At 38.0% G+C, this 18,072-nt stretch overlaps 1 protein-coding gene across 4 annotated transcripts; it reads right to left on the bottom strand.

The window, feature by feature from the left end:
• Positions 1-6,814: 6,814 nt before the first annotated feature.
• nif3l1 (NIF3 NGG1 interacting factor 3-like 1 (S. cerevisiae)) lies at positions 6,815-17,665 on the bottom strand. 4 transcript variants are annotated; one of them, XM_062055761.1, is made up of 9 exons: positions 17,553-17,613; positions 16,026-16,171; positions 13,338-13,360; positions 12,864-13,282; positions 12,615-12,774; positions 12,407-12,530; positions 10,593-10,731; positions 10,426-10,509; positions 6,815-7,049 (listed from the first exon to the last, which is right to left on the bottom strand). In XM_062055761.1, coding segments are annotated over exons 3-9 (1,113 nt in total). In that variant the 5' UTR covers positions 13,340-13,360; positions 16,026-16,171; positions 17,553-17,613; the 3' UTR covers positions 6,815-6,864. The 4 variants fall into 4 exon arrangements, with proteins under 4 accessions (XP_061911745.1, XP_061911744.1, XP_061911746.1 ...); XM_062055760.1 differs by lacking the exon at positions 16,026-16,171 and having other exon boundaries at positions 12,864-13,360; positions 17,553-17,665; XM_062055762.1 differs by lacking the exons at positions 13,338-13,360; positions 16,026-16,171 and having other exon boundaries at positions 17,553-17,603.
• Positions 17,666-18,072: the final 407 nt, after the last annotated feature.

The raw sequence follows: 18,072 nt of genomic DNA, 5'->3' as shown, positions 1-18,072 counted from the left end.
CATTAGGTGAATCCTTATACATTTATATTTATAAATTATTCAGTTACAAGCGGCCCTCTGAGCAGCCATAAATGCGATGTGGCCCTCAATGAAAACAAGTTCGGCACCCCTGCTCTAAGCAAGCATTAATCTGCCTCTTTATAATATGAAATAAACATGTTATACATCCATCAATTTTCAAAAGGTGTGTGTAATAAGCCTATTTTATATACTAATATTGGAACCACAATTTTTTTTTAAAGAATTGAAATACCAGTTGATGTAAAATGTTCCAGTGTCTATTTTAATTGTTCTATTTTATAAAAAATAAACTTTGCTGAAGGTATGTAATAAGCCTATTTGTTATACTAATATTGTAAACTCTTAAAAAAAATGTATATATACAGAGATAGCAAAAATATATATTTTAATTTAATTTAATTTTATTTTAAAACAAACAAAATTATTATTTAAATAAATAAAATAAAAATATATTTAAAAAAATGTAATACAAAAAAAAAGTGTTATTTAATTATTTATGAAGTATACAAAAGAGCAACTAAAGCACAGTCTCATTATGGGACACGGTTTGGATCAAAAAAGCTCTGCTTCTTCCTAGTCCCTTATTCACTTAACATTTTTAGCGCAAATGTGATTGTTGTTGATTGTTATGGTTATGGTATTAGTTTATTTATAACATGCACAGAATTACAATATAATACATCACATATTTCCAGTTTGTCATTACAGCATGTCCGAAAAGAAGTGGGTTGAAGCAGAGCTTATTTGATCCTTTACTCCTTTTCCATTGTGCATGTGTATTATTTTGAATATGATCCTAATGAAATGTATTGATTTATATGCAGGAAATTTTTTAATTATCCAGTGTCAATTTAAATGTTATCATATTTAGTTTTAAAATAAACAAAAACATTAATACAAAACAAAAATGTTATTTTTCCATCAATTTGCAAAAGTAATTGTGTACCTTGAACAAGCCAATATAATGTTCTAACATGGGAACTTCACTTTTTTTAATCAATACACAGGGAGTTGCACAATTCTTCAATGTCTAGTTTTTCTAAAATAAACAAAGACATTAAAAAAAAAAAAAAAACATTAATATTCTAATATTAAAAGAGCACTTAAAAATGTATATGGAGTTGCAAAATTATATTACAAACTTTAAAATGTTTTTTTTAATAATATACACTCGTGGTCAAAAGTTTACATACACTTGTAAAGAACATAATGTCATGGCTGTCTTGACTTTCCAATAATTTCTACAACTCTTATTTTTTTGTGATAGAGTGATTGGAGCACATACTTGCTGGTCACAAAAAACCTTCATGAAGTTTTGTTCTTTTATGAATTTATTATGGGTCTACTGAAAATGTGACCAAATCTGCTGGGTCAAAAGTATACATATTGCAATGTTAATATTTGGTTACATGTCCCTTGGCAAGTTTCACTGCAATAAGGCGCTTTTGGTAGCCATCCACAAGCTTCTGGTTGAATTTTTGACCACTCCTCTTGACAAATTTGGTGCAGTGCAGCTAAATTTGTTGGTTTTCTGACATGGATTTGTTTCTTCAGCATTGTCCACACAGTCAGGACTTTGGCAAGGCCATTCTAAAATCTTAATTCTAGCCAGATTTAGCCATTCCTTTACCACTTTTGACGTGTGTTTGGGGACCACAGAACTTTCCTCCAGAAGGTCTTATCTTTGTCCTTGTGATGTCAGATGAAACAAAAATTGAGCTGTTTGGCCACAATACCAAGCAATATGTTTGGAGGAGAAAAGGTGAGGCCTTTAATCCCAGGAACACCAACCTTACCGTCAATCATGGTGGTGGTAGTATTATGCTCTGGGCCTGTTTTGCTGCCAATGGAACTGTTGCTTTACAGAGAGTAAATGGGACAATGAAAAAGGAGGATTACCTCCAAATTCTTCAGGACAACCTAAAATCAACAGCTCTGAGTTTGGGTCTTGGGCGCACTTGGGTGTTCCAACAGGACAATGACCCCAAACACACGTCAAAAGTGGTAAAGGAATGGCCAAATCAGGCTAGAATTAAGGTTTTAGATTGGCCTTCCCAAAGTCCAGACTTGAACGTGTGGACAATGCTGAAGAAACAAGTCCATGTCAGAAAAACCAACAAATTTGGCTGAACTGCACTAATTTTGTCAAGAGGAGTGGTCAAAAATTCAACCAGAAGCTTGTGGATGACTACCAAAAGTGCCTTATTGCAGTGAAACTTGCCAAGGGACATGTAACCAAATATTAACATTGCTGTATGTATACTTTTGACCCAGCAGATTTGGTCACATTTTCAGTAGACCCATAATAAATTCAGAAAAGAACCAAACTTCATGAATGTTATTTGTGACCAACGAGTATGTGCTCCAATCACTCTATCACAAAAAAAAATAAGAGTTGTGGAAATGATTGGAAAGTCAAGACAGCCATGACATTATGTCCTTCACAAGTGTATGTAAACTTTTGACCACGACTGTATATGCAATGGTTGGTTTTGAAGAACTGTATTCTCATATCTTAACCAAAAAAAAGATAATCAGATCAAGACCATTCGATCTTAATGTATTTTATTGTATTCATAGCACAGTAGTTTATTCTATTTTTTACAAATGTATGCCACAGTTGCATTATCTTTTAACAAAAAAGTATAAACTGCATGAGTATTTTATATTATTATTACCACATATATATATATATATATATATATATATATATATATATATATATATATATATATATATATATATATATATATATATATATATATATATATATATATATATATATATATATATACATATATATATATATATATATATATATATATATATATATATTCGCATCATCTTTTAACAAATATGCCACAGTGTCTTTGCAACACAGCCAAATCTATTTGAAAAAGAATAATAATGTATTGCATTCCAGTAGTGACGAGACAGGACAGAATTGGAAGGAAAACCTAGTTTACAGGCCCCTCTCCTGCTGCTTATTGATGGCTTGATGACATGTTTCTTCCTCCCAGCCATGCATCTGTTTAGTCCTCCTCAGCGGGGAGTCTTTTGGATGTTAGTAAAAAGAGGAAGCCACCTGGGCCGCTTGCTGCAATTTGGCCATGCAAAACATCAACAAATAGGAATTGGACGTTTGCAGGCTTTTAACCAATGTGTTTGTGATTGTGGTCGTACTTTGCAGTGGTGTAAAAATGCAGCATATTCATTTGTAACGTTGTATTAAGACAGGTGTAAAGTGTCCATTGAGTGAAAGTGTGTGGCTATACTTTTAATGTTCTGACACACCACTGACGCCTTCAAACTAGAAGAATAAATGTATCATTACTTGCATGATGCTCACGAGTGACAACTGGACTCAGGTAACATGAGAGTAAATGTTGTTCTAGTTGTTGTTTTCCTTCTCCATTTGTGTCTGTATAACGAGCCCGAGGGGAAGTGGAGGTGTGACCACCAAGCACAAGAGAAAGCCTTGATGGTGGGCAACAAGCGAAGGGGGGGCATATTAATGCGTTTACGAGCGGACAGGTGTGTCAGTGTAACAAGCCAATAATGAGGAGTGTGAGTCGTGTGTTGTTTCAGCGCTGCTGTTTGCATGGGGAGGGAATGCATTAAGCATTAAAAGCACAGTCCTGCTCCTTCACGTGCACGTGCTAGGTACTTTGAAGTGCATCCTCGTTTGCTTAATGAGGTCTAAAGGTCATTAAGGCAACAAACACACCACTCTTTAATCAGTATATTGATCAAGAAAAATAATTTCCTTATTTGTTTGGGAAGTGGATAGGGATGTGCCGATCGCTTTGTCACAGATCAGTATGCCATTTCCATGAAAAATTTTGTGGTCGCCATTGCCGATTAATGCCGTTTAATGCCAATCAACTGTATTTATTTCTTAGTACCTCAGCTGACAAGCGGCTAGCAACTAATTATGTGTCTCCTTACACAGTGTGGAGCCGCTTCATTAAACTACTATTATTAATCACCACCATTAAGGCAATTAAACTGCATTTCTTACTATCCTAAGTACCATTATCAAGTAATCTTATCACCGGAGGCCAAGTCTAAACATGCTACACACTCCAGGAGCAGGCATGCTAATAGCTGAGCGAACCGCTAAGATAGCTTTAAACAACACCAAGAAATAAGTGCTAAGTAAACGTAAATAATGTAAAATGAACTATGTAACAGCAGAAAGTAAGCTATGGTTAGAGTGTCCGCCCTGAGATCGGTAGGTTGTGAGTTCAAACCCCGGCCGGGTCATACCAAAGACTATAAAAATGGGACCCATTACCTCCCTGCTTGGCACTCAGCATCAAGGGTTGGAATTGGGGGTTAAATCACCAAAAATGATTCCCGGGCACGGCTACGCTGCTGCCCACTGCTCCCCTCACCTCCCAGGGGGTGATCAAGGGGATGGGTCAAATGCAGAGGACAAATTTCACCACACCTAGTGTGTGTGTGACAATCATTGGTACTTTAACTTTAACTTTAATTATGAACAAGTACATTAATTAGAGTCTAGAAAGAGGATAATGTAGCAACTGTTGGTGTGTCAGCGTAGTAGTAGTCAGTAAGCGGCACGTAAAAGGACGAATAGATCTATATATTAGTGGTGTCGGTACCAAGTGTATTATCAGTATATGATGATACAATGTGTCCGTCATGTCCTCATATATCATATAATGTGCAATAATTGGACCAGTATATGTGTATATGTATATATATATATGCATATGTATGGATATATGCATGTGTGTGGATATATACATATATATAGATACATATCTTATTTTGTATCTTTTTTTTTTTACTATATATATTACTAAATTATTGTGTATGCACCTTAGGGGATCTGCTCCAATTTCCTTGTTCTTTGAACCTATTCACTGTAATAATGACAAATAAAACTCTATTCTATTCTATGATTGATACTTCGATATTTTAATTTTTTTTTCTAAACCTTTGTGTTGGTTTTGTTAATATTTACAAACTTAGGGGATGGTGTCCTCAACACAGAATAACTTTGAGACCAAAAATTAGATGATTTAAAGGAACAGTAGATAGTAATGTTTGCTTTTGTTTAGTTATTGTAGCCTATTGATGTTGTTTTACTCAAACTATTGTATGTAATGAAAAAGAATGAGAAAACTAGTTTAGATCGTGTTAAACTGTCAATGGCATTCACCATAAATACATTTAGTTAATATATGGTATCAGTATTGGTATGGACCGATCTCACTCATGGGTGGTCTGTATCAGAATCGTGAGTATGAAACCCTGACCAGAACATTCCGAGATGTCGATATTTGTAGAACCCAGCCAATCAGCAGACCATGCTAATAATAATAATAGTACGAGGACAAGCTAGGACTCTAGGGATGTCAGATAACATCCTGTGACCACTATTTTTTTTTTAAAAAGTGTCATAATATATTGGTATGTTTTATTGCCGATAATGATATCAGAAAAAATATTGCTTTAATCTCTAAAATGGAAACCGCTCGGTAATTGTCGTTCCACAGAGCAACAAGTTTGCTCGCTACAGTCGAGCAACATCCTCCTGAGAACAAGCGTCCTCTGCAGTGGACATTTGTTTTTGGTCTATTTTGTCGGCTTCGAATTTCAAGTAAAAACGATACTTTGGTTATGCAAAACAACTTACTTGCAGAAGATGCCGGTTCTAGGGAGGAATCGGCATATCCAATATCGGTAAGAAAGCCAATATCGGACAAAAATTTCAATACAATTCATTTGAAAATCAACCCTCATTCTTTGTAAGAAGGTGTCTGCTGTATCTAGCTAAGATAAGTGTAGATGTTACAGCCATTCTGACCCAATTCCCTTGAAGAGGATTACTTTTCTTTTTGAGGTTGTTGCTCCTGCATGCTTGATACCAGCCCTCCATTTAGGGAAGGTTTGTGCTTGCTAGCTAGGAGCAAACATGATGTAAGTGATTATCAGGATTAAAACTTCCAGAAATAAATCCCCTGCACGCATGAGATGAACACATGTCCATTGCACGCCTCTGCTGATTTTTGTGTGGTGTCACTGGTTCCCATAAACTGCCAAGATACCTGTGGCGGTGGGGGCGTGGCTATGGGCGTGGTCACCATGACATCGAGTAATTTGCATAATATACTACAATGATATGATTTTCTCTAAAAAGGCTCAAAAAATGTATACTTACTAATTAATAATAACAGTTTTGTTTTAAACGTCCATCCATCCATTTTACAATATAATTACAACACTTTATGTACATATTTATATACAGATTTGAACAATAAGTTATTCACTGAAATATATTTATTAATTGTTGGTTCTTACAAAAAATATATCTCATAAAAATATAAAAGCTAAAATGTCTCTTAAAGCTCTGCCCTTTTAATTAGTGCATACTAAATCATTTAACTTTAGCCTACTACTACAACCATATTATTTACCAGCAACATAAAGTGAAACAGAGGCAGAGGTGTCCTGCCACAGTCAGTAACAAATAAACTGAGAACAGTAGTGGTGGTAGACAGATACAAAGCTTCAAACATCTGATCCACTGAACAAAGAGCTCCAAAAATCTTGATCCTACACTTCTCTTTTGTAAAGTAAATCTGAACAGCTGATATGGGCATCTACATCAACTATATGATTTGCCTGAGAAGCTGGACAGGAACATTTTTTTTTTTTTTTTTTTTAATGTTTTGTGGCAGCCTTAATACTTTCATGGCAGGCCGCCACAAATAAATTAATGTGTGGGAAACACTGTGGTGTCATCCAAAATGACAATAAATCCGGCCACATATTTATTAAGAGGAACAAGAAAGTGACAAGATGAATTCTTCAAACAATCACCAAAGGGTCCCGGTCAGCCTTCGACACCATCACGACGACATTGACAGGAAGACGTTGAGTCAGTTCCTCCCGGAAGACCGCTAGATAGCCACGCTCGCTGTTGCTGTGATCGCTAAGGATGACGCTAGTTCCCTTGGCAACCGCATCCAGCACTTCATGGTGAGACATCTCACCTAAACGATAATAAAAGAGCAATGTAAACACTTGAGGTTAAATCTATCACTGAATCTCCTATAGTCAAACTTATTGCTCAAATTAACAGCTGTGGCTGTAGACAACCTACTGATGTGCTTTTATTAACTCCACTAGATGGCAGTACCTGCATTTGACGTATCAATAGTAACCAGCCGCTTTATCCACCTCTGCAGGCGCTTTAAAATGTTGCCACTCATCTGTTGACAATGAACTAACAGCGCTATTAATGCTGACTGCAGGCATGTGACATTTCCACAAAAAGTCAGTTTTTTTAACATTAATTTTCACATCAAAATATCACTTTCGCGTTTTTTTTTTAATTGAAATATCAATACAAATACGGACAATGAACTAAGAGCGCTATTAATGCTGACTGCAGGCATGTGACATTTCCACAAAAAGTCAGTTTTTTTAACATTAATTTTCACATCAAAATATCACTTTCGCGGTTTTTTTTTAATTGAAATATCAATACAAATACGGACAATGAACTAAGAGCGCTATTAATGCTGACTGCAGGCATGTGACATTTCCACAAAAAGTCTGTTTTTTGAACATTAATTTTCACATCAAAATATCACTTTCGCGTTTTTTTTAAAATTGAAATATCAATACAAATACGATCCAAACAAAATGTATTGAACGCTCTCCTCAGCCGCAGGTAATGTGTTCCTCTTCCCTAAACGCCGTACTAAGTTGCAGGACAGGCAAGTATGATTAGCAGCAAAGTAGACAGTCGTCAACATTGTGGTTCTGATAGCAAACAAAGACGACAACAAGTAAGCTCGCTAGATGGTTAGGTAACTAACTAGCGAGCTTGTTTCGGTGCTCCAAATTAAATAGAAAAAAAAAAAGTTAAGATCATGTTCGAGAGCACCGAAACAAGCTCGCTCGTTAGCTAATATTCTTGCCAGCTGACTTGTTGTCGCCTCCATTCGCTCTCCAAGCCACAACGTTGACGGTTGTCCACTTTGCTGCTAATCATATTTGGATGATTCCAATCCAAACACTGTTAGGTCCAAACCAGTTGTAGTTCTAGAGTATTTAATAGTAGTCAGTAGTGATGGGTTGATGAGGCCTCATGAAGCGTTTCGACACATTGCAAAACTGTATTGATACTGTGTCGATACTGTGTCACTAAATACTGACATCTGCTGGACATTAAAAATCCCTACAGGCAACCTATGGACCGACTCAACTGACATTGATTTTATGACCTAGTATATACAATAATATAAACCAAGTCATTGTATTTCATTTAGGATTATTTCATATCTTCATTTAAATAAAAATATATTTTTATCTTTTTTAGATACAGTCAATAAATAATGTGAACATGTATCGTGACTAGGATGGTAGAAGGTGGGGATTGAACCCCAGTAACCAGGAACCCTCCGATTGCTGGCACGGCCACTCTACCAACTTCGCCACGCCGTCATTCCTGTAACTTTCTCTAGTAACAGTAGTGATGGGTCCGGCAACACAGATGCATCGGCGCATGCGTCGAGCTCATAGAGCGAAACCCTGTGTCGGTGCGCGTACCGCTTTTAGAAAGTCACGTGACCGATCATGAGCTGCTTTGGTCACGTGACCGATACGCGAACTGTATCGCACTGACGCCTCCTCTGTGCCCTGTGAGCAACGTTCCCTCTAAGGTGCGCGCCTGCGCAATTGCGCAGTACTCAAGCGTCCTCCGCGCACACCGTGCGCCGCACAGCAAATATATGCTGCGCACCAAATCAAACCCATCTGAATTCTAAACAAAATAAACACATTTATTCTGTGTAATTTTGAAATGCAACTTTGAGTGACAGTGACAACAAGCGGCCCTAACGGTGTTCGTCAACAACACGCATTGCGCCGCTTCCTAATAAACACAGTTTGGCGCGCAGGCGTCAGTGCGATACAGTTCGCGTATCGGTCACGTGACCGGAACAGCTCATGAGCGGTCACGTGACCAGAACAGCTCATGAGCGGTCACGTGACCAAAACAGCTCGTGTTCGGTCACGTGACTTTCTAAAAGCGATACGCGCACCGACACAGGGTATCGCTCTATGAGCTCGACGCATGCGCCGATGCATCGGTGTTTCCGGACCCATCACTAGTAGTCAGCGAGAAAGTATATCTTTGTCATGACAGATTGTAAACAGAGGTCACAACACCGGAAGTATATTACCGGAGGGAACATGGCTATAGGATAGGATTGCCAAATGGGAAATGTTTTCTGAGTTCTTTGCATGCATTTTGTGGAATTTTATATTACATTTTTAATGATAATAATGTTAACTTATCTACTAAAAATATTAAAAATTATGTGGTACATTACATGAAACATGTAAAAGTAAAAAAATACAGCCAGAAGAGGTTGGTAGATGAGAATAAATCTAAAAGGTCAAATATACGAATGTACGATTGCACCAAGAAAAATTCGTAGCTTGTGAACCCGTTGTCAAACAATGGCAATAAAAACTATTCTGATTCTGATTCTGATAGTGTAGAAACGCACCCGATTGCAGGAAATGTAGTCTTGATTTTCAAAAATTTATTTCGGGGTTTGCGTGGCAGTACTTTGTGCTGATAGAAATGTTCCTCTTTTTTCCTCAATGTCCCTCTTTTTTTTCTCAAAGGGTGCTAACATGCCTGTGACTGAGCAGTTTGCACCTTACCGCTATTACAGCTGCTGTTATGTTTTGCAAAATACTTGTTAAGAAATGGCTGTGTGGTCAAAGAGAGCAAGGCATTCCTGACCACTTTCTCATGCACGCCACAACATTATTTAAGTTAAAACATGTACAGCACTTATATCCTTTTGACAATCAGCATCCTCTGCAATTGACATTTATGTTTTGGGTGTTAAGTAAATAGGCGTGTTATGCAAAACATAAAAGTCCACTGCAGAGGAGGATTAATTTAAAATAACTTTTTGAAATAACAGCATATCTCTAATTATTGCCTGCTTTCAACATAATTTATACCACGGCGTGGCGAAGTTGGTAGAGTGGCTGTGCCAGCAATCAGAGGGTTGCTGGTTACTGGGGTTCAATCCCCACCTTCTACCATCCTAGTCATGTCCGTTGTGTCCTTGGGCAAGACACTTCACCCTTGCTCCTGATGGCTGCTGGTTAGCGCCTTGCATGGCAGCTCCCGCCATCAGTGTATGAATGTGTGTGTGAATGGGTGAATGTGGAACTACTGTCAAAGCGCTTTGAGTACCTTGAAGGTAGAAAAGCGCTATACAAGTATAACACATTTATCATTTAATTTGTGGTTTAGATAAACGTCCCAGCTATAATGCTACCAATTATGATAAAACAGCCAATTATAATACTCTTCTTTGCAGAAATAAGACCCACCTGTGACGTAGAGGTCTGCTTTGACACCTTTCAGCACTGAGGCTCCCGATCCAGCGCACACAGCCACAGTGTGAACAAACGACTCTGGGAACGACGCAAAGAGTAAGCAACATTTTTTTTTCTCCTTTCTCCTCACTGCCCTGCGCAGATTGCATGCCTGTACCCACCTTCCGTGCGCCCCTGTCCAATGGCCAAACGAACGTGCCTCAAACCCAAGTGGGACTTCATTTTCTGCACAGCGGTCGACACGGTTACTGGCTGGCTTAAGACACTGAGGCGCCCCTGGCCGTGGTTTAACTGAGGTGTCTAGGTCATCACACAGTCATATTAGAACAGAAACTCATGAAAATATACATGATAAATTAATGTCTTTGGCAAGCATTATTAGGCATGGGCTGATAACAAATTCGATATTATTGTCAGCAATGTTTTGAGACCAAATTAAGCACTAATGTAATTATATTATTACGTTAGTGTAAAGATAATATATAATAATCATATTTGGTCAGTCTACCCTCGGGCAGCTGTGGGTACAAATGTAGCTTACCACCACCAAAGTGAATGTGGAGTGAATGAATGATGGGTTCTCACTTCTTTCTGAGAGCTTTGAGTGTCAAGTGTGTAGAAAAGTGCTGTATATATCTAATCCATTATTAATAATATTATTGAAAATTAACATTTTCAAACGCAATAAACTTTTGTTTTTTTTACCTTTGTGATTTGAATGTTAAGGACTTTTAAATATCTCAAAATGGGGTCACATTATGATTTTTTTAAACATTTAAAATACTGTACCTTATGTGGTCTACATAACATATAATGCTGGTTCTTTGGTCAAAATTTTGCATACATCCTGTTTTAGAGACAGTCTTCAAGCCACTTTCTGACCGTCTCTTCAGGATGTGCCGTTTTGTGGGCGGTCTTATTTATGTACAACTAAATAGGGTTGACGGGCTCATCTTGCTCATTTGATTTAAAGCCAAAAGTATTTTCCACACAGAGATACTTGGCCTTGAAATCATCTTTTTCCGTTGTAATTTTTGTTACCTTGTGGTGCTTTTCACTAGCGGGTTGCAACTATCGAGGCTTTCTGTCCGTGCATCCTGTGTGTGTGTGTATGCTAGCAATCCTGCCTGCGCCCTCCAAGAAAAAGATTGTAGATGGCTGACAAAAGGGTTCACTTTGTGCTCAGGTGCTGAGAGCGATGCAGAGTGAATTGTCTTGCACCCATGATTGGAAGCGACAGACGAAGAAAACAAACACACACAGACATGGCAATTTATACAAAGTTGATGGATAACCTTTATTAATCCCCTAATAAATTGGAAATTGCTGTCAAATGATAATTTTTTTGAAATCAGATTAATCAAACTTTTGAATTTTGCTTAATCACTTAATCATAATTTAACTCACTTAAATGAACTTTAAAAAAGCCCAATATTTGGATACTAATGCAATTTTACTGTCAGAATATTATACAGGAACATTTTTTAAATGTTTTACTTCAATGCATGTCATTTATTTGCTCAAAACCTGCTGACAAGTTTTTTTAAGTCCCGTCGAGGTGTATTTTGAAGTGAAATTTGCCACTTAGCACACCAGTCAGTCTTCTCACTCACGTTTGGACTGACGTATGCATTGACCTGATCACAGCCTGCGGCACCTTTCAGGTAACCATCCGCGATGTTTAGTAAAGGAGCATGCACAGTCAGAATAAACTGCGGTTTTAATCTGCATATATACATGATCAATGCAATATTTTTTGTGATCGATCACAAGAGGTGACTCGTTGTTTTTGACAGCCCTAATAAAAACATATATAAATGGACTTGCAGTAGCGCTCTATTCGACAAAGTTATCGAGTTCAATTTCATTTATTGTTGATTATTTTATTGGCTAACACAAGTCACATTTTGATGAGTGTGAATAATATTTTCTAGAAAGAATTAAACCTAATCAAAACATGTGATTTGTTGCTCACCTTTTCAAACTTAAGGATGTGTAGGGAGTTGCAGGAAATGATGTGTTGTAACACTTTATCAACAACAGGGGTCAGCACAGAGCCACTGCAGTGTAGCCTGACTTGACTGTAGTCACCATCAATTCTGTTTAAAGACAAATTAAATGCATTTATCATTTTATCGTCAATGTTTTAGATCTGAAATAATCATTATTTCTACTCTGTTAACCTGTGTGCGTCTTGTACTGTCACTTCAATATCCTGTTCAAATTGTGTTGTCAATTTCTCCAGAAGAGCGTCTAAAGTCTCAGTCCTGCTTTTGAACTCCACCATGTGAGTGTGTTCTAAGGCGATGTAGGCCTGACTCAGCACAGACACCTGGCCGGGCCCTGAACGCAAAAAGAAAACCAAATGGGGGACAAATGTCCAAACTCCATTAAATATGCAGTGACAGGTGGGACTTAGTTTATATTCTCACCAAGTCCGCCAACCAGCCAGTCGTTAACTCCTCCTCTTACGCTGTCCCATGACGTGTGAGGGGAGAAGATGGCCATGCCAGCCTCCACGGCCCGGATAGCCAATCGCTGCTTCCAGTCCTTCTGGACCAGACGTTTGATTGGTTGAAAGAGCGGAGGATGATAAGAGATGAGAAGATCACAACTCATGGCCTCCGCTTCCTCCATGACGGCGTTCGTGAGATCATTGGTAAGTAGGATGGTTTTCACGGGCCGCGGCTTGCTCGGCTCCACCAGCAGGCCCACGTTGTCCCACGACTCGGCCAAAGAGAGGGGAGCGAGATCCTCCAACACCTGTACAACTTTTTTTAGCTCCATCTGGCTAGGGGCTGGGCTTTGATGACTGTTGTTGAGGGACGTCTGAGGGATGGCGTGGAAAGACCTGTTGGAAACACACCTGTAGCTGCGTGATGCTAATAACTTTTGAAGGTTCTTACATCCAGTCAACACCAGGCGAGACCTGTGTGGATAAACACAACGTTAAAAGCAATGCTAACTCCAAACAGGACAAGGCAGCCAGATGTTTATTTGCTACTTACAGTGCCTTCCAAAAGTATTGGAACAGTGAGGCCCATTCCTTTATTTTTGTTGTGGACTGAAAACATTTGGGTTTGACATCAAAAGATGGAGACAAGAGATCAACATTTCAGCTTTTATTTAAACAACTCAGAAGATAGTAGGGCTGTGAATCTTTGGGTGTCCCACAATTCGATTCAATATCGATTCTTGGGGTCACGATTCGTTTCAAAATCTTTTTTTTTTTTTTTCAATTCAACACGATTCTCGATTCAAAAACGATTTTTTTTCCCGATTCAAAAGGATTCTCTATTCATTCAATACATAGGATTTCAGCAGGATCTACCCCAGTCTGCTGACATGCAAGCAGAGTAGTAGATTTTTGTAAAAAGCTTTTATAATTGTAAAGGACAATGTTTTATCAACTGATTGCAATAATGTAAATTTGTTTTAACTATTAAATGAACCAAAAATATGACTTATTTTATCTTTGTGAAAATATTGGACACAGTGACAGTTGTCAAGCTTATGAGATGCGATGCAAGTGTAAGCCACTGTGACTCTATTGTTCTTTTTTTTTTTTTTTTATAAATGTCTAATGACAATGTCAATGAGGGATTTTTAATCAGTGCTATGTTGAAATTGTAACTAATATTGATACTGTTGATAATATTCATTTTTGTTTCACTACTTTTGGTTTGTTCTTTGTCGTGTTTGTGTCTCCTCTCAATTGCTCTTGCAGTTCTGAGTGTTGCTAGGTCAGGTTTGGTTTTGGAATTAGATTGCATTGTTATGGTATTGCTGTGTATTGTTTTGTTGGATTGATTAATTTAAAAATAATAATAATAATAATAATATTTTAAATAAATAAATAAAAATAAAAAATTAGATTTTTTTAAAATGAGAATCGATTTTGAATCGCACAACGTAAGAATCGCGATTCGAATTCGAATCGATTTTTTCCCCACACCCCTAGAAGATAGCATTATTTGTAATGGAACACAACATTTTTAGGGGAACAAAAGTATTGGAACATATAAACTTAAAATAGATTAAAGTGAATAAGACTTAATATTTACTTGCAAATCCTTTGCTTTCAATAACTGCATCAAGCCTGTGACCCATTGACATCACCAAACTTTTGCATTCTTCTTTTGTGATGCTTTTCCAGGCTTTCATTGCAGCCTCTTTCAGTTGTTTGTTTTGGGGGGTTACTCCCTTTAGTCTCCTCTTCAGCAGGTACAATTCATGCTCTATTGGGTTTAAGTCTGAAGACTGACTTGGCCAGTCTAAAACCTTCCACTTCTTGCCCCTGATGAACTCCTTTGTTGTTTTGGCAGTGTGTTTTGGTTCGTTATCTTGCTGCATGAAGAAGGATCTCCCAATGCGTTTGGTTGCATCTTTCTTTAAATTAGCAGACAAAATGTTTCTGTAGACTTCTGAGTTCATTTTGCTGCTGCCATCATGCGTTACATCATCAATGAAGATGAAAGAGCCTGTCCCAGAAGAAGCCATGCAAGCCCAAGCCATGACATTATGTTTCACAGATGAGCTTGTATGGTTGGGATCATGAGCAGATTCTTTCTTTCTCAAAACTTTCGCCTTTCCATCACTTTGGAAGAAGTTAATCTTTGCCTCATTAGTCCATAAAACTTTTTCCCAGAATTTTTGAGGCTCATTTATGTACCTTTTGGCAAATTCCAGCCTGGCCCTCCTAATCTTCTTGCTAATGAGTGGTTTGCATCTTCTGGTGTAGCCTCTGTACTTCTGTTCATGAAGTCTTCTGCGAACAGTAGATTGTGATACCTTCATTCCGGCCCTCTGGAGGTTGTTGCTGATGTCACTAACAGTTGTTCTTTATAGCTCTCACAATGTTTCTGTCATCAACTGCTGATATTTTCCTTGGTCTACCTGTTCGACGTCTGTTGCTTAGTACACCAGTGGTTTCTTTCTTCTTCAGGACATTCCAAATGGCTGTACTGGCTATGGCCAATGTTTGTGCAACGACTCTGATTGATTGTCCATCTTCTCTCAGATTCACAATTGCTTCTTTTTCACCCACAGCTTTCTGGGTTTTCATGTGGGCTCCACCTCTAAATGCAGTCTGCACAGGCAAATGTAATCTGATACTGAGTTCAGACATTCAGTGCTAATTATTGTTCGAATAATCAATGTAATTGGGAGACACCTGGGGTACCAAAACACACCTGTCAATGTTTCAATACTTTTCTCTCAAAAAATGGGTAGGTTCAAACAAAAATGTGTTATCTTCTAAGTTGTTTATCAGATCCAGATGTAAATACCTGGAAATAAAAGCTGAAATGTTGATCTCTTGTCCCATATTCATCTTTTGATGTCAAACACAAATGTTTTCAGTCTACAACAAAAATAAACAAATTGGACTCACTGTTCCAATACTTTTGGAGGGCACTGTAGGATTTCCCTCTCACAAAAAATATAAATGATTCAGTCTAGTCTAGTCACTGCCTGTAATCATAACATTTTGGTAATGATTATATTTACAGTAGGGTTGTACAGTATACCGGTATAAGTATAGTACCGCGATACTAATGAATCATTTTCGGTACAATACCGCCTCTGAAACGTACCGGTCCCACGTCCCCACGTCTGCAGTCCCCTCCAAGGTTTCTTATGTCCCATTAGGTTGAGTTTTTCCTTGCCCTGATGTGGGATCTGGGCCGAGGAGGATGTCGTTGTGGCTTGTGCAGCCCTTTGAGACACTCGTGATTTGGGGCTATATAAGTAAACATTGATTGATTGATTGATAATTCCCTTACAAGAAATACCAGCAATATAAGAAACTTCACTTGCAGTATCCAGTATCCATTTTACAGTCACACTGCTTGAATTTTGTTTGCTAAAAAAAATACCGAATCGTTTCAGATCGTATCGTTCTAAAAAAAAAATATATATATATATCGTCCCTGAATCATATCAGCAACCACACATTCTGAATCCAATTATTGTTCAAATTAATCGCTACACACCTAGATTATAATAATTATTGTACATGGAGAGGACAATGTAAAATACATATGAATGGCGTAATGAAATATATGTTAACGCCACTTTTACCTTTTACGTGATGTCCAAACTTGCAGCCTCGCCATGCCTTGCGACACTATATGCATGTTCTTGTCTTAAAATTTTCAAACCAGCCTCTGCTGGCTTTGAATCCACAAACAGCGTCAATCTTTGTAGGCATGTCCTTTGCAAGATCCCCGTGCAACAGCCTCGCCTTTTCACAAATTATGGCCTACGAAACACTGTCTCCTGCTAACTGTTTTTCCATTATCCACGCCAATAACAACTTCTCAACATCTTCGATCGTTTGCGACCGCTGTTTCGTTAACGTCGTTACCCTTTTCGCAACTATAGCTTCTTTGATTTCTTCCTTTTTTGCCAAAATGGAACTTATTGTTGATGCAGATTTTCCATACATCCTGGCGAGATCGGCTACGCGGAGGCCACCTTCGTGCTTTGCTACCAATTATTTTTTTAATTCAATAGAGGTTCTCACCCTTTTCAAAGTACTGGCACTCCCAACTTTCTTTGGCCCCATAATGGGTTATTTTCAGCTGTGCTCGACAACATTATATCATAGAAACATTTGCTTTGTTTGGGTACTCGAATCCGCTGAATAGTAAAAGGGGGAGTGGACCAGTTCGCTATGCGCGATGTTTGACAAATAGTTTAATAAAACTGGCTAAGATTTTCGTCGATAACCAAATCATACGAAAAGTGGGGGCGTACGAAAACCGAGTTCGACCACACGTCATAATAATGAGCATGGGCAGCCAACAGCAGAGCTAGCAGTGGCTATCTTTAGCTACACGATGAATCAACGCTCTTGGTAAAAGAAATACATACCATTAACTTTGTAATATATGTATTAGTAAAACACTGACAAGAAAAACAGAACCAATCACGTTACTTATTTATAAATGGTTGATTCCTAGCAAGGCTGCAGAAGCAAGATAGCCGAAACTTGTCAGGTACAAAACTTTACCTTACTAGCCTATATAAATCAACCATTTATAAATACACATTAGTAGGCTAAATGAACCTCTTCAACAAATCACGTTACTTAGCTGATGGGAAACGTGTGCACTTACATGAGAAGTTGTGCTACGCTCTTTTCCTGTTTCCGGTTTGGGCACTGCACACTCGCTTGTGATTGGTCAGAGTAACTTGCCAGTTGGATATATGTGTGGCAGTATGATGATGTCTCGTTTATCAGTAAATAACTATATATCCATTTATGTACTAAAATGATATAATGATATATTTGTATATAGCCTACAGATATAGAAAACAAGTTAACGCAGATATAAAAAACAAGTTATTAAACCAGTGTTTTTCAACCTGAGCATGTGAGTGAGATACAGTCTGGTGTGCCGTGGGAAATTATATAATTTTACCTATTTGGGTTAAAAATTGTTTTTGCAAACCAGTAATTGTAGTCTGCAAATGATGTGTTGTTGTTGAGTGTCCGTGCTGTCTACAGCTCAGCAGAGTAACCGTGTAATACTCTTCCATATCAATAGGTGGCAGCCGGTGGCTAATTGCTTTGTAGATGTCGGAAACAGCGGGAGGCAGTGTGCAGGTAAAAAGGTGTCTAATGCTTAAACCAAA

This window comes from Entelurus aequoreus, linkage group LG08 (genome assembly GCF_033978785.1).
Source record: "Entelurus aequoreus isolate RoL-2023_Sb linkage group LG08, RoL_Eaeq_v1.1, whole genome shotgun sequence".
In the NCBI taxonomy this organism is placed as follows: Eukaryota; Metazoa; Chordata; class Actinopteri; order Syngnathiformes; family Syngnathidae; genus Entelurus; species Entelurus aequoreus.
The sequence above is the reverse complement of the archived record's forward strand: the minus strand, read 5'-3'. Positions and strand labels throughout refer to the sequence as shown.